Genomic DNA, 26,680 nt, shown 5'->3' with positions numbered 1-26,680 from the left:
GTTTCTACGGTTTTTTTTTTTTTTTTTTTTTTTTTTTATGAGGACAGCTACACAAGGCAGAATCTAGCTTGCCACTCACAACGGTCGAAAAAGAACATAATGTTAAAATTTTCTGTAGGACCATATTGATAAAAGTAAGCGTTGACAGGAAACAATAACCCGAAAAAGGTTTACTGATTCTTTACTCCATTCGATGCATTGAGTACTGCTTCAGTCAATTTTTATGTTTTCGATTTCGACACATTTAATAACAGGTTTGCAGGGGCGGATTTAGAGGGGGGGTCCGGATGTCCTGCATGTGTAAAATTTAGGGCGTGAAACGCCCTAAATTTCCGGAATTTCCTGGAGCGTTTCACGCCCCAGGAAATTCCGGCGTCCGCCCCTGGGTTTGGCATAAAAAAATATATATCACTGGGAGTGCAAATTAATTGCTGCAGTACAATTAGCAGGTGTATAAACAGAGCGTGTGGAGAGTAGGATGCTTGTTGCCCGACAGAGGTTCTGGAACTGCATTCCACTTGACAGTGTAAACATTCAATAAAGAATGCGGCATTTCCTTAAGAAAGCACAAAGTAAAGCAAAAAGCAATGTCAGAAAATATCAGTCACGGTGTCAATACTGTGATATCGCAATAAACCTCTTCTCTGTTCACCTTCACGTCAATGCGGGGAGAAGCCAAGGAGCTAATCAGCGCAGAGGAGAGGCGACGAAACGGCTCGTCACTTTTGAGCCAGCGCGCTCAAGAAAACAACGGTTTCGCGCAAAATAGATATTACGTTCCTTTTTGTGTTTCTGTATTCAGCGGAATATTTTTAGGGGTTGCCCTCAGACAAACTAGGAGGAAGGGAGCTAAGGAGCCACCCTTCTCCTATGAAATTTACTGCTTGATAGGGCCTCCGCCGTAGCTAGCCGATCTCAGCGTTTGCGAAAACTTATTCTCCAATCAGCATAAAATTTGAGTGGGAGATATATGGTGACAAGGTGAAGACTTTATAGTAACTTTTGTGCAGCAGTGAGGTCTAAGTTTTCGCGTTTCCTTAAAAGTTCATGCGCCAACGTTAAGCTCAACTTTAGAACTCCTGTAAAAATGTGGCTTTTTTTCTTCTTCTTTTTAGTGATGTAACAGCAAGCGGACATTTGGCAAAAAAAAAAAATTGTGTAGGGCTCAAAGGGGCCAAATATCAATTGTGGGTAACCAGTGCTAGACAGGGTTATTGAAATTTAGCTCTAAGATACAATCGTGGAGTACGGTGAATAAGCCCAGTTTTACTATTTTGCATACGCATGCACAATATCCGGCATTTCGGGAACCACGTGCCCCAATATTCCTTCTATGTTGCTCGGGACTGAGAGTATTGTACATTCGTGGGAACGCAGGTAATCGAAAACGCAAGTAGCGGATCTAATCGCGGCACTGAAGCTGCTCAATCGAAACCGAAACTGAGTGGCCAACTAGTTCTCAGAGTGCACTACGCGGTATTTTGTCGCGATGGAGCGCTTCGAATTTCGGAAGGAGTCTTTTGTCCTTTGATGACGCCACGAGACTGACGTTCAACGAGTTGTCTTTTTTCTGCAGTGTTGCGCTTTCGTAAAAATTTCCACCTGGCCTCAAAACCGTACTTCAAAACCGGCCGATACGAAACTTCAAGTGGCTGAGCATACATTGGCGTTTCGTTTGCATGACTTATTAACTTATTTGAAAATTATGTTTATTAGACTTAATTAGGCAAGTTTGACTTGTTTCATCTAGTTTCACCTGTTTCTCCCGAAAAAAGACAAAAACAGCCACCGAGTTGAATCGCCTTGCGCCGAATTTTCCCGCCAGGGAGCACCAACGGCGCCGTGCTTTAAAAATGGCGTAGGTGGGTATGTGAAGGAATGTAACGGTTGTCGAAGGTCCTTTTATCTGGCGCACAATCACGTGCATTCCTAGCCGTGCACATAATAATCTCACAGCTCATACCACAACTGCGCAGAAAGTGTATATGCGAAGAAAGTCGGTAAGTAAAACCAAACTCGTACCTCCTTTTGATTCATATCCGGGGCGTATTTGATGTAACTCTGTGCATACCCTGGCGCAGCCTGTATCTTTCTCAAGAGCGGTTTTTCACGTGCGTCTTATTCTGAGCGGTTGAATCGACTGCAGAATCTTTCAAGGCAAAACTTGGGTCTTCTTAGCTCGATTATTCTATTCAGATGTGTAACGACATGGGCGAATCTTGACGTCTCGTTGTGCTTCGGACATTTCGACGGTTTTATTTTCCAGTGCCCTTGGAAGCTCGTAACACCCATACGTCTGTCGCGAACGTATTTGGGCGAAATAAAATGCAATCGTGCGCTTTGGGGTTTTCCCCCCCACACCCTGCAAACTCGCGCGATGCGTTTCAATGGGCGAACTTAGCCGAAAGCGTGACCGGGGTCGTTAAAGCTGTTACCGTGCAGCTCGCTGTCATTTCCTGGTGCTAAGTATAGGGAATCAATCGAGCAGTACTTTCTCTTTTCTTTTTTCTTCTTTTGTTGCTGCTGATATTTTGCAGCTTCACGCCCAGGTGAAGTCTGGCGCAAGCGGTGCTTACGTTGATGAATATAAAATGATGTTTGCATCACGAAGAGTCGGTCGTGTTGGAACAAAAAAAAAAGAAAAATAGATAGATGCATGCGTCGCGCGCTTAGCTATTCTTTTTCTGCTTCGCAGGTCTGTTCTTATGAGAGTCTATGGCCACAAGACCACTGCGCCCCGCACCACCACCACCGGTTTCTAATCACAGGTAAGCTGCAAAAACATAATTATAGTTTTACACTAGCGCGATATTATCACAGTTATATGGCACAGGAGCAAAGCTAACTTGGCGTAAGCCAAAGTTGCATAACTCGGCAGAACCTGAGCAAAAATAACACTATCCCGACTGGGACACATGGTTTGTTAGAGCTTTCGAAAAGTATGGGATGGCAGAGCAGGGGCGGATCCAGAACTCGGTTTTGGGGGGGCGGAAAATCTGTAAGGGTACTATTCTCCCACTCTTTCGTGTGCACCGGGGGGTCCCCCCCATGTCAAATTGCCCTCCGAGAAGGGGGGAGGGGGGGTCGACCTTGTTTGGGGGGGGGGGGGCGGCCACCCCCGTCGCCCCCCCCTTGGATCCGCCACTGTGGCAGAGACGACATAAGAAGTCGTGGGAACGGTGGATATTATTAGCCAGAAATTCTATCCTTAAGAATAAGAGAGGCAGCTTACTTTAAAAGGTTAGTATAATGTAGAGAATGAAAATCTGCCATGGTCCATAACCTTTTCTTTAACTAACAACATAAAAAGAAACATACATGCTGACATCTGAGTAAGTGATCTAAATTGCACCCAATCTCAATTTGTTCAACAATGTAGGGGGCACGACTTGAGAAGGTGCTGTCCTTGTACGAATGCTAGCCCATTCAAACAAAGCACTCTGCTGAGCTGCACATAACTTGACAAGATGGAATGTTGCTTTTCCACAATGGGAAATCTGGCTCATGTCCAGAATTTGCTCATGCATACGTTTATCCATTCCTTCACAGGGAAATATTTGTTGTTATCTCTACTGCCTGGTCATCCTTATCACCACCTGATTAGCCTGCCCTTGCTATAGGTTACATTAGGAGCATTTTTTGTTTGGACCTCCACAGAAGAGATGTGGCTTGTCAGTATCTGTTCGTTAAATTTACTGATTTTCTAGTTCAAAAATATTACTACTTTTTATTTAGGGAGTATTGAGGAACTTGGTATATTTAAAATAATCTTGCTCAATGCAACAGAACACACCTTTACAGTCCTAAGGATTTACTTAACAAATTAATATTTTTTCTCAACTGGTGCATTTTCTAAATAAAGCACTACCTGCTTGCATCGTCCGTTCTTTGTAGTGCACAACCTCAAGCACCACCTCTCGCTCAGAGGGACACAAACAACAATAGGGTGAGTGCCAAGCTGCTATTAACGTTGTACCAATGTATAGTTTATTTTTCTTTCATAAGTTAGTTTTTTTTTAGATGTTTGCACTATTTGTGTAGTGCTGTCTATCTATTTATAGTAGTTTCACTCAATGTCTGCATTGCATTTTACTTCTGAGCTGGAATCTCTTTAATAATCAGAACATTTATAGAACACTGTGCTGTTCATGGTTTTAGACTCGTAGATTCTATTTTCTTACTTTAATGTTTTGATTTTCTCCCTCTTTTTCCTATTTCTTCGAAGTAGGAAGCGCCAACTGTGAAACATGTTTTTTTTTTTTTTTTTTTTTTTAGGTAGAAAACATTTATTGCAGTGTAATCCACGTAAAACAACACCACATATAATGATTTACCACTCATAACGATCAGTTTCTAGAGAACCATTAGCTTTTGCGTTGGGTCTACGTAAAAATAAACCACATATAGCGATGGAATATATTAGGCATATCGGCTACAACGATCATGAATTCGTTGATTGGAAAATATTGTTAAAAAAAATCGGGCGAAAATTGAAACTGCCAATACAAAGAACCGTAGAACAAACGACACCCAACTTACTACGCACATATGCCGTACGGACGCATGTCGAAATTCACCTAGAGTAGTTATGCGCGGCCCGAAGTCGACCGATATCATCATCGGCGTCGGTCATCACATTTTAAAGATGGTGCCGGCAAAATGCAAGGTAGCGATTTTACGACGATGTCAACGACATCGTCGTAAATTCTCGATTATCGACGGTCGTTTGTCTCTAATTTATGTTCAAGGTGTTTTCCTCATAATTCCATTACTGGTCGATTTCATACTTGCGATAATACTCCAGGGTGCCACGCATGAAGCAACTGGATATGTGGTGCATCAGAATTGTGTACGAAGCGTCGATTTCTTGCCTTTTATGCACGACTCATCAAACACTCATTCCTATAAACTTCTAAATAAAGTAAGTGTTTATTTTAAAGTTGACATTGCTTGGTGTGATCAGAATGTTGCATTTGCTGAGTAACCTAGCTGCTTCGTCCTGCAGCATGAGGAATAATTTCGGGCACTTTTCAAGGCCAGTCCAGGTACAATGATTGGTTATAATGATTGAATTTTGTGGGGATTTTTTCATTATCGTTATAAGTGGATTCTACTGTGGCAGGTTAAATAGGTACGAAAGATACATTACTAAAAGGTGCTCAATCATTGTATTGCCAATAATAATCTTTTTTTTCTTGATTTTTTGTTTTAGAATGAAAGGAAAAATGTGGTTCCTCCCAGTCGTCCCACAGTCATCCGGCCCAAGGTCATCGAAACTCCGAAGAAAAAGCCGCCTCCGAGACCTCGTGAGCGGCAGTCCTTTTTTTTGGTGCCAAAATGAATGCTCCGAATATCCTTGTCCTGTTTCCCCTCGTCTGTGTCCCTGTATTTTTTCGGCGCTTTTTGCTTGCAACGAACCAACTGGCCCAAATCTCCACTTTGCTCCGAATATCACGTGATTTTGGTTGGCTCCTTCGTCACTCTCTGTAGACCCAATTCAGTTCACATTTATCTTTCAAGAACAACCTATGAAGAGCACAAATTTGTCTGCTTCTGCCACAGGGGTTGCAGGAACATCAGAATGCCAACCTGTGATTGGCTCTGATTGGAAGGATAGTGGATAGACCTCAGTGCTAGCTGCCTTGAGGTCTACCCACTATCGTTCCAATCGGAGCCAATCAAAGCTTGGTGTTCAGACGTCACTGCAACCCCTACGCAAGCAGCAGACAAACTGCACTCCATATAGGGTCCTTCCAAACGAAAGCACATTAGCAGCTACTCATAGCCGTGTCACTGACCTGTGTGCGAGGGCATTGGATCGACTTGCAGAACGAAGCACGTTAAATTCTCGTCTACTTATTGGGCCACACAAGTCGCCGTCTCCAACCTATGCATTCTAATTCTTCACACCTTTCGATTCTAACACACACACACAAAAAAAAAGAAAAGGTGCAAAGCTTAAGCAAACGAAAAGACATGAATGCATTCAGCATTTTCTTGTGCGGGTTTGTCTGTTCCTGCTTTGTGCTGTTTTATTTGTATTACACTATTAGCTATCCCAACCTCATGATGCTACATTTCGATCTTGTTTTGTACTTTTTTTTTCCTCTCCACAGCACCACCTAAATCTGGAAGCATCGTTTCCCGAGGCTCTTCGCAGAGCAATTCTGGATTTGTCGTAAGTATATGCCCCTCTCGTGCCCTGTTTTCCGCTATGCATGCAACTAAAAGCGTCGCCATGATCTGCCTTCTACGGTTGGCCCAAAACTTGCCACATCTTAAGAGGAACTAATCCCGCTTTCGCTGACGGAAGTAAGACCAACCTCGGACGTTAAACGTTGATGGCATTGGTTTATGATCCCGAGCTTTCCACCATGCTTTTTACACGCACTGTCAAACTTGTTCGCAACCGATGGCAAGCAGCAAGTGTCGCAACGACCCAGCGCGTCAACGCGCCTCGGTTCAAGGCACATGTAGCCAAAGCTTGCTCCGCAGAACGCAGGTATCCTGGCCTCTATCCCCATCCCCGACCGCTTCGAATCGGACAAACCTCGTACCAACATACTGCTGCGTATCGCTACTGCGTGGTGCACGTCCAAAAGACTTCATGCTGGCAGTCGTGGCACAGCGGCTAAATTTCTTGTCTCGAGCATTTAACGGTGTCGGCCCAGCCTGGCAGACTGACCCAACGTCGTCTGAACGTCTGACGACCAATTTGTTTATGTATTTCGCGATGTTGCGACAAAACAGATACCAGCAGTGACGTCACATAAGCAAAGCCACAGTGGTGCTGCTCATATATAGTGCAAAGGATGCGTTGTTCGCTGCAGACGCAATGACGATATTAATCTGTGTATGCACATCTGTTAAAAGCATGTTTGCTTTGTGTAGGCTTTAAACATGTCTGTGGGTAGTTTTCGTACGACCAACGCGACAGGACTGTCATCTAAGCTCGAGCAGCGTCTTCAGACGGTCTTTTTGTATGATGTATTAGCAGCGTGATCGTGGCAGGGCGCCACCGAAACGTCCCGGCGCCGATGCCCGGCATCTTTTCTCTCCAGAGCGACGGGACTGCGGCGGACCTCGACGCCGTCTTCGGATCGACGGCCAAACCGGACGGCGCCGGCTGGACTGCACCCAACGGCACCATCTCCGGCTTGTTCTCTCGGCGCGCCGGATTCGCCAAGGGCCAGCTGAGCCTATTCGGCTCGACGGGAAAGGGCGCCAAGAACGCACCGACCGCCAGGAAGGGTCCGGCGCCGAAGCAGCCCCAGGCGCGGAACTCGTTCCGGAACAAGGGCGCTGCGCCAGCGCCCCCCGTGCCGCCGCACCGGAGCAACCGTGCGGGTGCTCTGGACGGATGCCCGTCGCTGATCAGCTTTGACTCACCGCCGGCGTCGCCCACATGTTCGGTGGCGAGTGGCTCGTCAGGTGCAAGCAGCGGCGCCTCCTGGCAGAGCGCCGGTGGAGCCGGTGGCGGCGTTGGGCCAGTGTCGCTCTTGGACTTGGACATACCGCCTTTGCAGGTGAGGTGCACTCTCCCTTAATATCTTACCGTAATATCCCGAGAGGTAGCCCGCCCGAAATCGGGAGCAAATTGGGTGAAAATATGGAGTGGGTCGACTTTCAGTGTAAAATCCAGAAAAGTTAAAAAAATGCTATTTTTAGGTCATGTATTCCTTCCAAGCTTGTTACGGTGGCGAGGGGCAATGAAGTAGAGATGACTGTATATCCCAGTCTGCAATACTTGCTTATATCCCGCCATTGCTAACTAGCCACATTCACACCGAGGCCATCATTGGTCCCTACACTATCATTACTAGGAGGGGGCTATCTTTCGGTATTTAAAAAAAAATATAGCAAATCAGACAAAAATAGGGGGTGGGCTATCTTTCGGGGATGGGTATCTCTCTGGATTTTACGGTATGTGCATAGAATTTAAAGCACGGGGCACTTTCATCATCTTACGCCTTCTCTAAAGAGGAAATATTGGAAAACATATGGATGGACGAACTACACTTGATTGAATGGAACAAAGGTTACAAAACCGTCGAAAGTTTTTTGGCGGATTTGTAAACTTTGTTTCATTCGATCAAGTATGGGTCATTCATTCGCATATTTTAGAACATTTAAAACACCACATGCTTTTGTGTCTGTCACGTGTAACAGATGGTAACATCACACTGACGACGTCATGGTGTTCACGTGGCGTCATCACGTGAACGCTGTGGCGAGGTCACAGCGTTCACTGTGTGTAATGTTCGAGACGGTGGCTCAGACCGTGATGTATGAGATGAACGCGGTGATGACGTCACGTCTGGCTCTTCACTGTTGGAAACATTCTTCACTATGTCATACTATTGGGAATATTTAGGAAGGTGGAGAGCAACGAACAATTCACCCGGAGGCCAAGTCATGTTTCCTTATAGTTTCGTGCAAATTGCGTACCTGAGGCTGAGTTTCCGAGTCGTCGGAGAGGTGGCACGACGCATCTTTGTAAACGAAAGAATATGCGTCACTATCGGGTAAAAGAGTTTGTGTTTTTTCATCAGCTTAATCAGACCTCCGTGTAAGTGACCATGTCTCCTTTCGGCGTGCTTGCAGACACCAAATGCACGAAGTGCACTATTTAGGAGCGATCGTTTTGATTGTTTGCAAGACATTAGACAGTCATTCCAAGACTGAAGAACCTATATATCTTTATAAATTTTTGGGGAAACTGAATTGGTGCGTCATGTGCCCAGGAAGGTGGAGGAGGATGGGAGGGTACTCTAGGGGTGTGGGGGAGAGGGATGGGGAGGGGAAAAGGAAGGCCGTCGGGGAGAAGCTTTTGCCACTCTCTCGCCCCAACCGTCTCCGCAAAGTCGGGCCTGCGGTGACGCCCGCAACCGCAGCACCCACTCGAAGGGGCCATCCCGTCCTTTGTTTAGGAACTCCCATGGAACAACCAGCCGGGCCTTCCGCATTCACGGACGACCCACTGGGGGCGGGCCCCCGCGGAGCTCGAGGGGGGCGCAGGGGACACGGCCGGAGACGACGCCTGGAACTTCCCCAGGAACAACTCTCTCCCGAGCCTCTTGGTGGCCTCGCAGCAGGACACGACGACGCCTCTGGACCCGTGGAGCTTTCCAGACACGCAGCATGGGGCATACGACGAGGCTGAGTAAGCAAACGCCTCCCTTTGCTCATTTCCCCGCTTTGGTAGAGGCACCTGCTCTGTGCTAGCGGTTCGTAACTAGCCTAACCGACTGCACAAGTCACCCACACCCATACAACATGATTTGCAGTGAGTGCCAGGTAAAGTACATCTCAAAGCTACTTGAAGAAAAGTTCAAAGTAATTGAGAGGTTATGAACTTGAAGTGAAGTAGTAAGGGTGCCGGGCACAATTTGTACCTTAAAGGGACACTGACACCCCCCAAAAAATTTTTTTAATTTTTTGCCAGGCGCTTCATTATGGTGTTGGAGGACTACCCAATTAATATTTTGCAACAGAGTAGCGTATTTTTTTAATAAAACCAAAAGACGCAACTGCTCGAAACCGAAACCGAAACCCGACGGAGGTCGGAGAAGTGGAGAGAAGAGAGTGAGTGGCGGAAGTCACGTGGCTACACCCGACCGTGTTTTTTTTTTTTTTTTTTCTCCTTCCCGGTAGCAGACGACGTGCGGCGTATGGGAACTGCTCGCCGTGGGATTCTTTTGCAGTTATGTATGTTCCGCTCGTTGTTCTCTACTCCAAGATGAGTTGTTTTGTACATTGAGGAGTTGGAGATGAGTTGTGAGTGTCCGTGGTGAATTTTGATCGGCTCCGAAAAGAATACACCCAAGATGTTGCGTGAAGAGCTGTGTCCCGCGTCAGAAACGGAAGTGGCATTGTGCGACAGAGTTTCCGAAAGATCAACGGGATCGGGACCAATGGCTGGCTGCAATTCCTGTAGACCATTTACGGGCACCTCGGAAAGCGGACGATACCTGATTTATATGCTCCTTGCATTTTGTGGAAAGTGATTACATTGAGTTCGCAGGTGTCAAAAAGGATATCCCATACCATCTAATTCAGCGACGTGTCGTCCACAACATTTGTTTCTTTTTTTGTTTCTTCAATAATAACTGTAAAAAAAAAAATAAAAAAAAATGCAGACATCGAAAAATATTTAGAAAAAAAAAAAAAAAAGTTTCACGGGGGATCGAACCCGGCTCTACCGGGTGCGAAGGGGACGTCTATCCCACTGAGCTACTGGAACATATCGAAGGTGAGGTATCTTTTTCCTTAGTAATAATTCAGCCGATGAACTGTAAGTGGAAAGTTTGCTGCCGATTTTCCTCTAGCAAAAGCACTCCCGGGTCGAAGTCGGGATGCACCATGCATTGGTGACATTCTCACCTAGTAAAGAAACCATACGCGTGCATATTCCACTCGAAGTAGACACGTCGCGCTTGACGTTTGCGCGAGCGATGTCTTCAGCCACGAGAAGGGAGCGACGGCTCGGCGACGTCTTCGTGCAAATTGGCTTGGTGGTCGGGCGTGTCGTACGGAATGAATACCAATTCTTTTGATCAGTCCCAAATTTCTCTTTTAAAGGCAGACAAAATTCGCCGGTACCGCGAACGACAGTTCTGAAATAGAGGTCCCACGCCCGTCGTCCGCTGCCATCGCCGTCCCTGCGAGTCCCACGATACGCGAAACGACGCACGCACAGAATGCTTCCGGTTGTCTGTGGAACTTTTTTTTCAATCAACGTATTTGCAGCTTTTTAGAAGCCACAAAAAATGGGTTTTATATTTTTTTCTATTTTTAATATTGAGTGTGTGCTTTCAGTGACCCACGACTTTGATTAAATTTGGTGGTCGCATCGATACCTTAGAAAACGGCCCGTGACCGCGGAAAAGAGAGTGAGCGAGACTCGAACCGGCCAGTTCTTGATCGGCGGTTTTCGGGCGGAAAGAAACCGAATTTCGAGCCGCAAATTCTGTTCTGGGTAGTTGAGCTCTCATATGTCACGTACAACTAAAAACCTCGGCGAGCATAAATACCCTGTCAGTGTCCCTTTAAAGGCCGACGTACAACCTCGGTTTTCTGCGGGGAAGATAATCGTCTCAGCGCTCCCCTCTCCTGAGCTGCGAAGGGGAGCCAGGTTGGGGCAATGTAAAACGTGGAGAGGATATAGGAAAGGAGGTGGCAGGCAAAAGTGGAAAGCGCGAAGTGTACGTCGGCCTTTAAGTAAAGTATACTATAAATATGATGTACTTTTTAACACAATCTGTTGTGATGGAAAGAGCATGACGTCAGCCCCGTAGCTTCTGTAAACAATCCTCTCGTGGAGGAGTGTCCTTTCCCAATATTAATGCGAAAGTATTAACTGTCCCATGGAGCGAACCGGCATTATCAGCTTTTGAAGCCGTGCCAAACGGCGCCTAAATTCCCCTGTTCGATGGAGCGAAGCCTGTAGTCAGTAGCAGCAAATTGATAGATAAATTCCCATTGGCTGGCTCGTTCCCAAGCCCTCTTAATGGCGCTGCGTCCCCCATGCCGGTAAAAGGAAGGGGGTGGTGCACGTTCACCAGGAGGCCCCCGGGGGGAGAAGGGAAGGGAGGGGAGGGGAGGGGAGGGGAGGGGAGGGGAGGGGAGGGGAGGGAGGAAGGAAGGAAGGAAGGGGGGGGGGGGGGGGGCAGGGGAGGCGTGAGCGGGTGCTCCTCTTGGCACCATCAAACATGGCAGCGCGTCAATACTCACACCAGAAAACTCGAAGGAGCACTCAGTAGCGTTCATTTCGACATTCATACTTTCGCATTCACAACTCATGAAAAGTGCTTAGGCGTCCTCGGAAAATTTTTTCAACCACCTCGCTGCGCCGATTGCGCGAAAATTAGCGGAAGTTCTAACTTGTGCGGGAAAGCCGCCATGCGTCGTCTGCTTGCGTTTCTGGTGGCATTCCCAGCTAAGCACAATCGTTGGCGATGATCGTACACATGGCTCGGTAGATCACTTTTATTGCTCAGCTTGGTATGTCCCCTTCATTGAATGTTTAGCTGACTTGTTTCCATGAGCCAGGAGATCTCCGTACCGAAAGAGGCACTCACAAGAGCCTATGAAGCAAACATCGGCAAGTGCTGTGGTGGAATTGTCTTTGCACCTAGCAGATGACGAGAGAGTCTTATCGTAACCTGGTGGAGTGATTCCGCCGCACAGGGTCGGCACGGTGTTTCATAGCGCCCCTGCTGTGTGGCGCTGGGTTACGGAAGGGCCGCAGCTGCCATGATTTAGAAAAAGTGTCCGCGATAGTACTTAATGCACTTCTCAACACTGTTTGCAGTAGGATGGAGGGATGAGCTAGTTGATACATCGCAAGAATACTAAAAGTACTGGGGGCAAGGACTAGAAAGAATATAAACAGTGCATTACTAACAATCAAACTTTAATGATTCACGTCGACTTGTTGTATTTTGTTGCAGGGTTTCGCCGACGGAAGACTGGTCGCCACCGCCGCCCCTTCACCCGCCTCCGGAGCCGCCACCCGAGGATGACGGCTCAGTGCCGGTGGGTTTCCTGGCTCGTTATAACATTATCGCTTGTTGCTTACTCATTACATTGCTTGCATATTATTTACCATTTACTCATTACATGGCTCACTCATTATTATTACTTACTTATTGCATCACTCCAGTTATGATAACAAAGTCCAGGTTTCACTACGGTTCCACATGTCTGGAGTCGATAAAAAAATTAGGTGCTTAGTGTAGCTATCACATATTACTGAGCCATCGGCTGCGCAGTGTCAGTGTTGCAAGCCCAAGTAAGGACACTACCCAGAAGAAAAAAAATTCAGCAAAAAAGTTGATTTTAGAAAATGCCATATTTACATCCATCAACATCTAGGGAGTTTCCACAGAAAGTTTCGTTTGTTTAGACAGCAGGGTTGTTTTTTTATAACTTATTTTCAGTCCACCAATGCTAAAGAAAAGGTACCGGTTCGAGCACTTCAAACACGTTTTTCTTCGTTCCACTTTTTGGCATAAATTCCACTTAAGGAAAACTGTTGTTCGGTAACAGGACAAAAGGAAAGGCTCACTCATTGTTTTTTTTTTAAAGGACACAGGCAAAGGAAAAAAAAACATTCTTTTTTTTTAAACAGCCTAGATGGAAAAAGAATGTCATAAATAAATTTACAACGAAGAAAAAAATTGTTTAGAGCTATATTTACAGTGCGGAATGTATTTGTAGCTGTTACCCGCGGGAGCCGCTGCTTGTCATGTGGTAGACCTGTGCGCCGTTGCACTGGACCGCCACCGCCGCAAAGCCACGACGTTGCCTCACGCTGAGCATGGCGCGCCGCCGGTTCAACACATTCCTCCACACCACCACCGCCGCCGCCGGAAGAGGTTTCTGGAAGCAAACACTCCGGTGCGCTGTTGCTGTCAATCTCTGACTGGCACACAGGTCTATCACGTGGTGCTTGTACTCTTTCAGGAGTTTCCTTTGGCCTCTAAAATTGACTTATTAATCTTTGTTCTTTGTTGCACTTCAAACGAAAATGAATAAGTAACTTTTAGAGACCATATGGAGCTTCCAAAAGAGCGCAAGCACCATGTGATAAATAGTGGCCACTTCCCGCGGGCGCCTGCAGGCGCCAACTACATATTCGTATCGCGCCGTAAATGTAGCTCTAAAAATGTTTCTCGTTTGTTGTAAATTCGTTTTATGACTTCCTTTTTTCATCCAAGCCGTTTAAAAACAATGTTTTTTTCCTTTGCATGTGTCCTTTAAATGGAATTTAATGGGCAATGCAGTTGTGGCATTGTATTTTTTTACTTTGTGGATGTCTTTTATCTTATAAAAGATGTTAAGATTTTGTCGACAAGATAAAAGGCAAAAAATTTATTTGATTTTTTTTAGCTCGATTTTAGCCTAAAATAAACTAATTTTTGGAAACTGTTTTCACAGTTCGACTCTCCAGGCAGTCTGGTGCACATCTAGTGAAGAAAGATGTTTGATATTACGTTAGTTTTCTAAGGATAGTTTTCCTAAGTAATGTCAGTGTGTTCCCGATATAAACCACTATAATTTCTTTCACAATTCATGTACATAGATGGAACCTTGTACTGTCTTCTGCCTTATAACTGCCAATATATACTGTAAATTTCATTTGTATTAAGCTTGAGGTTCAAAAGTTGACCCTTTTGGGTAGTGTCCTTCCTTAGAAAGCAACCCTTGATAATATATTTTTTTTTTTTAAATTTGGGATTACGACTGTTTTAAGCTAAGGCAGTGTCCCTTAAATACAAGGTATAATTTTTGTTTTAGAAATTCTGTGTAGTTTTATAAATTTCACAGCTCAAAGTTTTGTTTCGGCCGTCTACAAGAAAACTGCTAGAGGGATGGTAACATTGATCGTGAGTTGTGCGGCCAAGACGTGATGTCACCGTGGCGCTGCAGTGCACGGTACAACCAATCTCCTGAAGCTCCACCGTGACATGACGTCACGGGGGTTAAGGAACACTCCTTGACTAAAAGCTAACCCGCTTTCCGCCCGCAGAGGAGCTGCTGGTCGCATCTTTAGAATCGGTCTTAGTGGAGTATGCGGCTTCACTTTGACGTAGTATTTCGGTTGTGGTTGTATTTCGTGTCACTAAAGCGATACCAGTCATTTATTTTGGTTTCATTTTTGATAAGAGCTGCCCTTTAAGCTCATTACATTGTGCAAGGTGTCTTGTGTTCAAACCATCTGTGTATCAGCTTAGTCAGAAACCCTTTTCTCTCCGTGCAGGCAACTTGCCCTAGCTGTTGAATTTGTAAAGTTTATAGCCTGAGGGAACTGTTGGATGTGGTTAATGAAAATTATATGCTGTGGCTATTTGTTTATGAGAGCCCATTTGGGCTAGACCCCCTTGACAATTAGTGTACTATGGCACGTACTGCCCTGCTGGTTTACCCAAATGTGTGCAAGCTCTAAGAGTGCAGTAAGACGTCAATATATACAAAATTATAAATTTGTGCAAAACTATAAAGGGTGTCAATGAATAATAAGTTCTTTGTCCCAGTTTACAAGAACCCTTGCTCACCTGTTAAATCCTGGCATAATTTTAGAAAGGCAGTAGAAGAAAAACCTGAAGATTTGAACCTTCCCCTAAAAATTTGTTTTCTTTCAGTTGAAATGTTAAAAGAATTGATTTCCACAAATCCTTTCAACAGCTGTCAGGTGCAGCTGTGGCCAAATGTGACTACCATGCGTCTGGACCTGATGAGCTTTCTTTCAAGGTAAGCTGTTTTAATGCGAAAGAATTACCTGTCTCATGGAGCGAGCCGACGTCATCAGCTTTAAAACCATGCAAAACGGCACCTTAATGAAACCATGCACAAAGCTAGCCATTGGCACCTTTTACACTTAAGTCTCATTGGCCGGCGCGCGTCGACAAGGCTCCCATTGGCCGCTGCACATCAGTTTGTGTGCTGTCATTCCGACTGTGTTATCACCCTGTTGTGTTATCAGTGATCACTGCTTTCGCTCGCCTCTTATTGGTTGTACGTCGCGTGGCAATATATACGGCGCGTGGAATAAGCCAAGGGGTTTGTTCTGCTGGGAACTATGTGGCTGTCTGTTCCTTCCTCGCGCCGCAAGGCACACGACAGTTTAAACGATCGCTCACTTGATGGCACTACATGTCCGCGAGGCAGCGGCTCCACCGTTCCACGCCCAAGGTCAGCGCGTTGTACGCCGCAGATTAAAGAAGGAAGCGAAGAGCGGCGGACGTGCTTTCGCATTCACAACTCGTAAGAAGTGCTTAGGTGTACCTTGAGCCTTTTATGTTGGTAAGCATTCATTCAGGGGTGGAAATGCTGCACCAGTCTCACCATTGTGTGCCAATCCACTTTCACTGTGCCATCCGGCTCTCAAGCGCACATGTTGCACCAAAACTAACTGAAAAATATATTTTTTTTTAAAGCTATATTAATTGGAGTACTATTCTTTTTTACTGGCCACATTGGTTTGCCGTGTTGTGTTCGTTGAGATTACAGAGTTTTAGTAGATCATTTCAATACCTCTGATACCTTCGATAACAATACCTGCTAACGATACGAGGTATGCACAAAGGCGGTGGCAGAGTATCGGGTATTGTTATTGGGGTCATCGGAAGGATCTACTAAAACTTACCACCATACCAACGTGGTCGTGTTGACGTCAAAGCAGATAACTCTCATTTGACAAAAACATGATCCAAGTGCCCATTTTCATCTAACGAGAACGACCATGATTTATTCCGGACCAGGTAAATACGGTAGACATATTGTTCCATTTCGTTTCATGGCCTCATGTCCATGAGCCATCAAGCGCCATCAGCACGAAGGAGAAGCACGTGAGTTGGTTGTTTTAGTCGTCCGTTTCGAACACGAGGAAAAGTAAAGACTCTTACTGTTCAGAGATTTACCATATTTGGACGAATCTCCATTCCCCATACTAGTGCCTTCGAAGCACCTTTTTGGGTGCGTTCGTTTGTGCCGCCAGTGCCACAGCTCAGCCAACAACAGCGTGTTGGAAAATCCGAAAATCTGACATGCATAGGTGACTGAGCATGGACGTGTTTATTCGAAGTTTACTTGTCGAACTTGAACGTGTTTATTCGAAACTTGCGCGTCACACTAACCGACATCGCCCGCACAGCTGGCGATCATGGGAAACATGGGTTCCATGGTGCGATAAACACGCAGGAGCCTTCTCAAAGCTCGCGTGTCTTACGTACCAATACCACAGATCGGTGTTTTGGTGTGACTTTCGTCAGACATCGCATCCAGAGAGAAAATGGGGGGCCGGGAATGTCTCGCAATTTTGATGCGTTAGCGTTAAAACGCTCATTTTGACGAAAACTCGACGATGTCTTTCAATTGTCAGTTGTCGCATATGACGCTCCCATTGGTTCGAAGCACTGACGTGAGCATGTGTCAGTGTCTTCATCCGTCCCCGGCGCTGACCAACTGACAGACACCGCCGGGTTTTCGTCAAAACGAGCCCATATTTGTTTTTGGCAAAGTCACGCACACAGCTTGCATGTAGCCAGAGACAAGGAGGCGCCACGCAACACCTCATAGATAACAAAGCCCAAGTGCTGAATGAGATGGCTTAATCAGAGAAGGCCCCTGCTGAACACAGATTGGAGCCGAGTGCTGCGTCAGCGCTCGGCTTCGAGTCAAGTTTAAGCTGAACGTTGACGCAATCATTGTGTACAATCTGTGACCTGCAATGGCCTTCTCTGATGATGCCATCTCATTCGGCACTACGGCTTTGTTATCTACGAGATGTTGAGCCGCAGCACAGTGGAATGCGGGTATGGATGTGGTTCTTTCCATAAGTGATATGGATGGCCGTATCCAAGGGCATTGACATACTCTGACAGGCAGAGTAGAGGAAAGGGGTGAAACACATTACAGGAAGATCCATTGGTGTATCCTTAGGCAATGTGTTGGCATGACTTTTGGGAAACGCTACACACGTTCCCCGTTCGGAAGTGCTAACACTGACTCTGTAACGGGGCCCAAAAGAGGAAACAAAAGATAGAGGATGCAAAATAGAAAGGGCATCCCGTTGGGGGGGAAGGCAATTGTACAGGATTTTGTGGCAGTTGTGTTTTCCTTGTGTGTGCAGGCGCACGACCTGATTGCCCTTCTGTCGGAGGAGCGACCCGGCATGTTCAGGGGCCGCTGCGGAAACGAGGAAGGGCTGGTTCCCAAACGCTGTCTCGACGTCCTCAGTTTCCCCAAGGCAAGTGGAGAGCCCGGCACCGAACAGGTACGGCTGCTTCAATTGTAGGAACAGTCGCGCATGTTTAAAAGAAATACTGATTTTGTCCCCTTTGGGAACTCGACATCCTGCCCCGTTTTAGCGCAGAATGCGTTTTAGGAGTGGTTTCCAAGCCTGGAGCATCGTAAAAGGTTGAGACAAGAAACATAACGCAGCCAGGTTTCTTTGCAAGGATCACCCTGTCCCATAAACAAACCAAGATATTCTCGCTCATTAGTATGATGCTTTGCAACCGTGCAGCCGGAGCGGCTTTGAAAAGCGTTATTTCAGCGGTCTTATATATATATATATGCGGTGTTTTTTCTTTATTAAATTCAGTTTTCTATAAAAAAAACAAAAAGCCATTACAAATATGGTCTGTGCAATTTAGTCATACGGCAAGGTGGACATTGTGTTCAAAAGAGAATGGAACTAAAAGATGACTAATCAACTACCGTAAAATACCGGGCAAGCGCCCACTCAAACTTTGGAGATAATCACAAAAAAAATGGGGGATGGGCGCTTGTCCGGTAATCAATTTTACATATAAATGTACTGTGCGTATTTTCTCAGATCTCACAAATTTGGTAATGGGCGCTTAATGTGGAATGGGCGGACGCACGGTATTCTTCGGTAAAATTTACTAATTGCTTTTTTTAATTAGATGTTTTAGGGCACGCATTCATATTAAAGAAATGGAGGCAATCAATGTTGACGGCCTGCCCGGCTTCTAAAAATCTCGGATCGGTCAGCAGTTTGTGTTATTCCTTGCCAAATTTTGTTCTGGAAATCTGTCAGTCAAACATGCGATGTCCGTCAGAAGGACAACCCTCGTTTGATGCCGGAGGGTCACGTGTGAATGACGAAATATTCGTTGCTATTTTGCACCCCAACGCACCGGAGTTGGTTGCAGTCGGTGCTTCGCGGCTGGCGAACTAAAGCGACAAGCCACTTTGTCGGCCGCAACAAGTTGCTTTGTTTTGCTGCGTGATATCAATGAAAATCACGTGACCCGGCCTCCGGCGTCAAACGAGGGCTGCACGTTTTGATTTTAGTGTAGACAGATTTCCACTACAAAATTTGACAACAGCTTCAGCTGTGTGCTCAGCATTCAACACTGACTGCCCCCATTTCTTCAATATAAGCGTGTGCCCTGCAATGTCTCGTTAAAAAAATATATTAGTGGATTTTCATTAATTAGTCATCTTTTAGTCACATTCTTTCTTGAACATAATGTCCACCTGGCTGTATAACTCGCCTCCACAGACTGCATTTGTGTAGCTTTCACGCCTTTTTTTTTTTTAGAAACCTATGTATTCAATAAAAGAAAAACACCCTGGATGTGTACTTGTGGGCCATAAAACATGGTGCCTTAGAAAAAAATAGTTTAGGAACCTCTGGGAGCTCGCCGTAAGTTTAAGAAAGAGGAAAAGAAATACTCACCTTGATACTTCGCACAAAGCCAACTGATTTACAATGCGTCGTGTGTTCCTGTCAGATTCTCTAATACAGTGGTTCTCGAAGGGGGGTTCGTGGACATTTTGGGGTCCCTGAAGGCCACCTACGGTCCTTGAAGCACTGGAAACATCATAATGGCTGAGAAGCACTGCTCTAATAGATTACCCCAAAACGTAAAGGGAAAACAGACGCAACAGATCCGAACGGACTGAAGCTGGTTGACGCAAACACGTGGCACATTCTGCGTCAGTCGGCTTTGTGCAAAGTGTCAAGGCAATTTTTTGTTTTCTTTTTTACATTGCTTCTCGCTTTGCTCGGAGAAAGCGAAAGAGTGTCTCTCAAGTCACGCTTTTAGGCTCGAGTACAATGGCATCATCGAGGTTTACGCCATTTCATACTTTTTGTGATCGCACACTCTTGGCATTTGCCCATGCATCGAAAGTGGTCCCAAAGTGGCAACAAATGGCGCCACAAAAGCCGGCATGTCACGCTGTCGGATGCCGCAATCCTGGCGATTCAGCGTAGAAGTTCTGGAAAAAAGCATGAGCGAACGCGAGTGTTCCCGTCGTTGCGGCAACCTTCAGCAGCCGTAGAGGGACCACTTTTCGGGACGCTGTTGGCACACATGGTGCAGACGAGCCTCGTCATAGATCCTTTCGGCTAAACACCTTCTCCCCTTTGTGTGCAGGGAAAGGCGGGGACCGCCACTTGCAGGGTACTTTACGACTTTGAGGCGGAGTCTGGCCAAGAGCTGAGCCTGAAGCAGGGTGACCTGGTCCACTACCTGGGGCCCGTGGACGGGGACTGGGCCCTCGGGGAGCTAGGGGGTCGGAGGGGCCGCTTTCCGGCTGCCTTTGTCGAGTCACCCCAGCAGCCGCAGCAGCCCACGGGTGAGCGAGGTGCGACGGGTGCCCTTTGTTGCTAACGTTGCAGTCCTTAGACCACCCGGGGTCTGATTTTGGTCGCTGCGAGAGCCGAGAGCAAGCTCTAATAAACCTCTTGCAGAGAGAGTGAAGGTGGCATTCGTAGATGGTTTGCCTGCTAGCGCAAGCAAGGAACACGGCTCGTGTGCTACGAAGCACCGTTCGCAGATGGGAATGGAGCAAGAAAGCGCCTGCAAGTCATCTGCTAACGAACCGAAATGAACGTCGATCATTTGCCGCATATCGAGCGCCACGACGAAGAGAGATCGGGCGCAGGCTGAAATTGGGATCGTCTGCTGTTTCGCGTTGGAAGCCATTGATGACCTGCACCTCGTTGGCAAATCTCAAGTTGTTCTGCTGCCGTACACAAGCCAACATGGACCGGTGGATGAAGGAATACTTAGGACACGCACATCGGGGGCTGTGAGACGTCTCTCACTATCATGTGCGTTGATGAGATGTTCTCACCAAAATGTTGCCCAATCGCGAGCTTGCGAACAGCTCTGAGAGCCACGTCCAACTGGTAGCCGAGAACGCTCTCACTCTTGCCTTGACCAAAATCAAACCCCTGGTATAAAACCTTTTCATCATTTTATTAGTTTTCACTTGGGACTAATCAAGGCTCAAAAGGCATGCAGCTGACATTCGGAGTCTGTCAGTCAGATCGTTTATTTTATTTATTTCATAATACTATCAGTCCCCCAGTGGGGACTATGATAGGAGTGAACCTAAGGCTCCTCCAAGAGAACCTAAGGCTCCTCCAAGAGAACCTAAGGCTCCTCCAAGACCTACCAGGGGACAGAATAAACGTGAGCATGAGATGAACCTGACGGATCGACGTGGGTTCGAATAAGTTACAGTGGAGGAAGTTGCTGGATACGTTCTACTCTTTCTCGAAACCCCATGACAGACCCGTCAAAAAGATGGGCAATTGGAAATGCCATCTATGTTTGAGACCTAGCTGGGCCATATTATTTGTGAAGGATTGAAATACCACGTGGAGGGTAGTACTACATCTGCTTCATAAAAAGATTGTCAAAATTTTCCAATATTGTACTTTCTTAATCTGGACTATTTCTTTAGGCATGTCAGTAGATAGAAGTCTGTGACAGCTCGAAACATTGATCCTCCAAACAACATGGTCTGAGCATTAAGCATAACTGGTTGCTCCTAATTGTCATGAAGTTGGATGGGCATGTTGTACAATTGTTGTTTTGAGCATTAGTCATGGATACAAGTGCATCATCTTGTTAATGACGGGAAACATGTTGTTGCTCGGGCAGGGCTTGCAGGGGTGAAACCTCTGCCTCGTTTTGTATGTGTGTCTTTTGTGTGCATACTTTGGTTTTATTGTTTTTAAATTGTTCAATGCCCTCTTTCTTTTCTCCAGGTTGCCCAGCCGTCGCGCTCTACAGCTTTTCTACCGAACAAGATGGGGATCTTGGCTTTTGCGTACGTTGCTTCCCTTTACCCTTACTTGAACCGGTTCACACACTTGCATCTGCTTACGACCAAGTTTTTGCGAGTCTATGACTTTAACCTGGAACTGCATTTCACCAGAGCGAAGGCTTGGCAGTATTTGTGAGATAAAATGTAACTACTAGGTATACAGTGCAATCCACTTACAGCCATACCACATATAACAATGTACTGCTTATAACGATCAGTTTCTAGTCTAAATACAACAATAATCGGTTATAACGATTGAATTTTCAGGTTTTCTCATTATCGTTAAACGTGGATTGCACTGCATATGACGGGAAGAACAGGCCTCTTTGATTTGTCCGAACTGGCACATGAAATTCAGCCAGAAGTTGCACAGTCACTACACCGGCGCGTTCGATTCATCCCAGTTCTAAACGAGTTCCGACCCAATTTCTCGTAACCTTGCACCGGTTCCGGAGTCAGTACAGAGTCCGGATGGAAGCAGACGATTTTCTTCGTTGTTCTCTGCTCGCGGGGTCATTTCTCGAAGCTCTCGCTCAAATGTCTACTATGTTTAACACTAACGCCGAGATGGAGGTTACATTCTTTCTCACTGACGGAAATAATGTTCCCGTGGCGGACGCGGAAGTGGGGTTCTAATGGAAGGTAGGAATTAGCTAGAATATGATATTTTGAAAGCGTCTTGCGTCTGCTCGCGCAGGTCTGGCTCCCTCTGGTAACCTCTGGTAAGTGTTTAAAGACTAACTCATGTAAATACTTTTTTTTTTTTTTTTTTGCTATGTGAATATTTACTATGTTGATATTCTTTTGAGTGCACGGGTGAAGAACTACACTGATAGCCTCTGCTGTCAGTAGCCCTTGGACGCAGACCGACGACTCGGACTCATTGCAGAGGTGCCCGGTTTAGTACATCGCCCCTCACGTGCCCCCCCGCAACCGTGCATAATACTGCACGCTTTGTCCATCGGTATCTGTGGCTGTGCACTGAGGGGACCTGGGAACAAACACGGAGAATTGTCATTGGTTTGGCAGTTCCGCATGTATCTTTCTCGAGAGTCTGTATCAACACTTCAACTTGATGTCAAAGTGATGGTCGATGACTGTTTTGGCCAAGGCGACGCTCTCGTCAGGCCTTTGTCTTTGAAGTGACTGCTACTGGTTGCTGCTGCAAATGACTCTTTGACACAAAATCATCCCAATGCCGTGAACCCATCGTCGAAACTCGAGAGACTCGGAATTAATCTACTATCGCCAATTGAATTGAATTGCCGTCATGGCGTACGCGGTAAAAGGACACAAACTCTTATGAAAATGACAGAAAGCGATTAGTGGCCTTTGAAAATACAGACAATACAATACAACCAAAAATGGTTGTATTGTATTGTATTGTACAGCGACTTCTGGGTCACACAAAAGGGATTCTCGGGAAGAAGGGAGTTCGTCCTTCCCCTCTTTTCTCGCCGTGGCTGGAGGCGAGACAGTTACCGTCACTATCTGCCAAGGTTCCTAGACGGGCATTACAAACGAGGCGTTAGCGACATCCACCAGGTGCTTTTTGCTAATCTTTTAATTCATTTTAAAATTCCTGTTCGTGACTTTTTCAACAAGAGATTGGTGTGTCTGATGCTATAATGCTCCGTTAAACACAATAGACCAAGAAATTAACGCCACAATTTCGTTGTAGTATCCCTTTAAGACTTTAAAGGGAAGCTTTGGAGCTGCTTAAAAAAAAAAAGAAGTGAATTCTCGTGTATTTTTACCCCGTGAACCCGAATACCCAAACCATTTGCTGCGCAAGTTATGTTAAACACATTAAAACGCGAAAGACAGTCGCTTTATGTGACGTCATCGGCGGATCTTTTGGCTGCCCAAGGCTAGGGAGGCGGGGCTTCTGCCCTATTTTGAAACTGCTCTTATGGCTCTCCGGCGCGTCGCATTGAAACATAATTGTGACATCTGTTTTTCAAATGGCCAAGTGAACACAATTCAAGTGTTTTTTCTCAAATGCAGAACCGCCCCATCTTCCCTTTAAGACACTTTGTCGTGAGCAGCTTTAAGCTGCCCTGTCGTAAGCAGCTTTAAGGCACTCCTTCGTAAGCTGTTTTAAGGCACTCCGTCGTAAGCGGTCGCAAGTGTGTGAATTAGCCTTTAATGTGCAAATTTTTCCTGACTACATTCCTCGGACTATATACCTATATATATCTAAAGGTTGAAACTTGATACAGTGCAGACTATTTACAAAAACAAACCATGCAAATTTTTTTTTTTCATGATAGGTTTTCTACGGCAAGACGGGTCCGTTTTTTTGGATGAGAGGACGCATTAATAATTACTTTTGTCTGCAGTAAGCTTTTTTGTGCACCAACCAAGCTGACATTTTTCAAGGCGTGCCGTGGAGGAGGATTTTTGCACATGCAGAATGTGCACAAAATGCGAACTGTCTAAGAAAAATCCTTTTTTTTCCCCCCGGGTTCGGACTGTATAGACCAGAAAATGTGGTATTTCTGTCGGGGGATAGACCAGCTTGAGCTGTGACTTTTGTTGCATCTCTAATTCTTCCAGGAAGGGGACACCGTGACTGTCCTGTCGCGGATCAACAAGGATTGGCTCTACGGCGAGCACAGGGGGCGCAAGGGTCAGTTTCCGGCTTCTTTTGTGCAGCCCATCTCCAAGCAGACCACGGCAAAGGTGAGCCAGTCGCAACCAAGTATTTTCTACTAATAGCTCATAGAAGCGCTATGGCAGCGTATCACTAGTTTGGCTGGTTTCCTTCTTTTATTTTTGACAAGTTTATGTGGAAGACAGGAACCAAGCTGCCTTTAACTTTGGATAGCTAAGGAGAGTATGGCCGATAGGAGTGTGCTAAAAGCAGTGTTGGTAAGTTTATGTAATGCTTTTAGTTCTAGTGTCTTTCTAAATATGAATGTCTCTTCCAGTAGCTACCGTAATATCCTGAGAGATAGCCCATCTAATGTCGAGAGCAAATCGGGTTAGAGTAAGGACGGGGCTCACTTTCGGTGTGCAATAAAAAAAACTTGAAAAAAATCTACATTTGCTTCAGCGACCTGCGTAACTTCTGGTCGCAGGGAGGGACGATGAACCAAAGACGGCCGTCCTTCCCAGTCAGAAATGTTTGCTTATCACCCGCCGTGGCTAAATAACGGCATTTCTGCCGAGGTCACCATTGGCCAGGGCCTTGGAATTGCTAGAATTGGGCTATCTTTCGGTGTTTTTGAAGAAATAGCAGATCATGAAAAATATGGGTGTGTTATTTTTCAGAGGTGGGGCATCTCTCGGAATATTAATGTGGTGAGTTTCTAGACTTGTGGAGAGGATATGATTTAGCTTTGTAACCTAAATAGAAAAAACTGGGTGCACAAAACCATGTAAATTTGCCATAACTCACTGGAATCGGATTTGAAATGTAATGGGTTTCTAAGTAATTGCTTTGGAATGAGTAAGAAAACAAATCAATTACAAATTTTTTAATTGTATCGCTGTACAAATTACTGCCGAGAAAATTGCATGCCTCTATCAGTTAGAAAAGCTAGTTAAATGGATTACTGCTTCCCAAGCCTGAGTTTATTTCTAAGATGCTGAGATGATCACTCGTGCTAACAACAGTTGAATTTAGTGTGTTGTGAGCTTGGCAGTAATTGTGCTCTGTGTATTCTTAGACAGCAGAAAATCAGTCGGCCCCCCTTGCTACGGGAGTCGACGTCTCCACCGTAGATCACAAATTTAGCCAGGGCAGTACCGCTGCCAGCTCCTTTAGCGTGCATATCGGAGTAGCGATATATGACCGCACTCCGGTACAATGCTCGTCTAAATCGAAATGGGCAGGCGTGAGGAGCGAACTCAAGACTCTCGGGATCTGCAGTGCGAGCTTTCGTTCCCTGTGCTCAGAGTCGCGGTGCATTAACGCACTCGGCCTCCGATCCCCCAGCTTAGCAGCGTGTCTCCCCGAACGATCATTCCTTTGCTAACTTGAGCCACTCATTGCTTTTGCTTTCTTCTTTCACAGGGTACAAGTGTAGATATCTACAGGGCTGCATTTCCGTTTGAAGCCCAACACGGCGATGAGCTGACCCTCCATCCAGGCGACAAGGTTCAAGTCACGCGAAAGGTGAACGGAGACTGGTGGCAGGGTCGTCTGCTCGGAAACTCGTCGACGTCTTCCGCCGAGGGCATCTTTCCCGCCTCCTTCGTCGAAAGACTCTCGTAGAAGAGACGTGCCAAGAAGATCCAGACATGGAGAGGCGTTGCCCGTGAACGTGCTAAATTCGTCCGCGAAACTCACTGAAGCCGCACCGACCTCAGTGTGGCCAGGTGCCGACTCGTCGTTCTTTCGTGTCAGTAGGAGCAAGCGAGCAAACGGTCGTCGTCGATGTTGTCGTGCTTTTAAAATTGAGCAATCTCAGGTTGAAGGACGTCGGCAGCGAGAGGAAAGGTGAAGAGATCTCCGGTGCAAGCTGTGAGCATCCGGCGTCGTCAACGGCAGTTAGGTGTGTCTGCAGTCAAAGCGTTTTCGTATGCGTCCACATTGGTTTGAGTAAGTGGTGCACACAATTTCTAAGGTTATTTTAGCTTTGGACAATGAAGAAAGAGCACATTCGTCGTACGAGACCCGGCCTTCTCCACATTCCCAATCGCAGTCGTGCCGGTGTCTTTTTGGTGTTTATGGCACCATCTGAGGAGAATATTGGAAGGCGTTGTCTTGGGAGGACTCTGCGAATTAGTCAGTACCTAGAGTGCTGCTCTCTTTGCCGTTGTTTTTTAGTGTTGTAGAAAGGAGGGGAGAGTGACTGTGGGAGATGATTTTTATTTATACGAAACAATAAATTATATGCCCTGGAAGTTTGTGCGCCATGGTAGAAGAGCGTCTTTGCCGCGTCGGGTGACTGGGCCGCTTTGCATTGGCGGGAAACTGTCTTCAGTCACCCAACATCTGAAAGAGTGAGTGTACTGTGCTCATCGAATTGGCTGAAAGGTGAGTGTGCCTTGTGGGGATGGCATTGAGAGAGTGTTGGGAGGACAACCTTCATTTGAAAAGGTGATGCATGCATCCTTAAAAATTGTAGAG

General features: G+C 46.1%; 1 protein-coding gene across 2 annotated transcripts; it reads left to right on the top strand.

The window, feature by feature from the left end:
- Positions 1-1,800: 1,800 nt before the first annotated feature.
- Positions 1,801-26,454, top strand: LOC8033232 (SH3 domain-containing protein 19). Of its 2 annotated transcripts, none has more exons than XM_002403059.5 (14): positions 1,801-2,000; positions 2,696-2,768; positions 3,895-3,946; positions 5,213-5,306; positions 6,117-6,178; positions 7,062-7,526; positions 8,931-9,163; positions 12,453-12,537; positions 15,190-15,255; positions 17,636-17,779; positions 19,917-20,118; positions 21,542-21,603; positions 24,160-24,285; positions 25,622-26,454. In XM_002403059.5, the coding sequence occupies exons 2-14, from the start codon at positions 2,716-2,718 to the stop codon at positions 25,820-25,822; spliced, it is 1,845 nt and encodes a 614-aa protein (XP_002403103.3). In that variant the 5' UTR covers positions 1,801-2,000; positions 2,696-2,715; the 3' UTR covers positions 25,823-26,454. The 2 variants fall into 2 exon arrangements, with proteins under 2 accessions (XP_002403103.3, XP_029851115.2); XM_029995255.4 differs by having other exon boundaries at positions 1,830-2,000; positions 19,917-20,127.
- The last annotated feature ends 226 nt before the right edge of the window (positions 26,455-26,680 follow it).

Source organism: Ixodes scapularis, unplaced genomic scaffold, assembly GCF_016920785.2.
Source record: "Ixodes scapularis isolate PalLabHiFi unplaced genomic scaffold, ASM1692078v2 PGA_scaffold13__105_contigs__length_92229423, whole genome shotgun sequence".
NCBI lineage: Eukaryota > Metazoa > Arthropoda > Arachnida > Ixodida > Ixodidae > Ixodes > Ixodes scapularis.
The sequence above is the reverse complement of the archived record's forward strand: the minus strand, read 5'-3'. Positions and strand labels throughout refer to the sequence as shown.

Coding starts and splice junctions, on each gene's coding strand:
- LOC8033232 (XM_029995255.4), top strand. CDS start 2,716: ATGGCCACAAGACCACTGCGCCCCGCACCACCACCACCGGTTTCTAAT. Junction 17,780..19,916: donor GAGAGCCCGGCACCGAACAG/GTACGGCTGCTT, acceptor CTTTGTGTGCAG/GGAAAGGCGGGGACCGCCAC. Junction 21,604..24,159: donor ATGGGGATCTTGGCTTTTGC/GTACGTTGCTTC, acceptor TAATTCTTCCAG/GAAGGGGACACCGTGACTGT.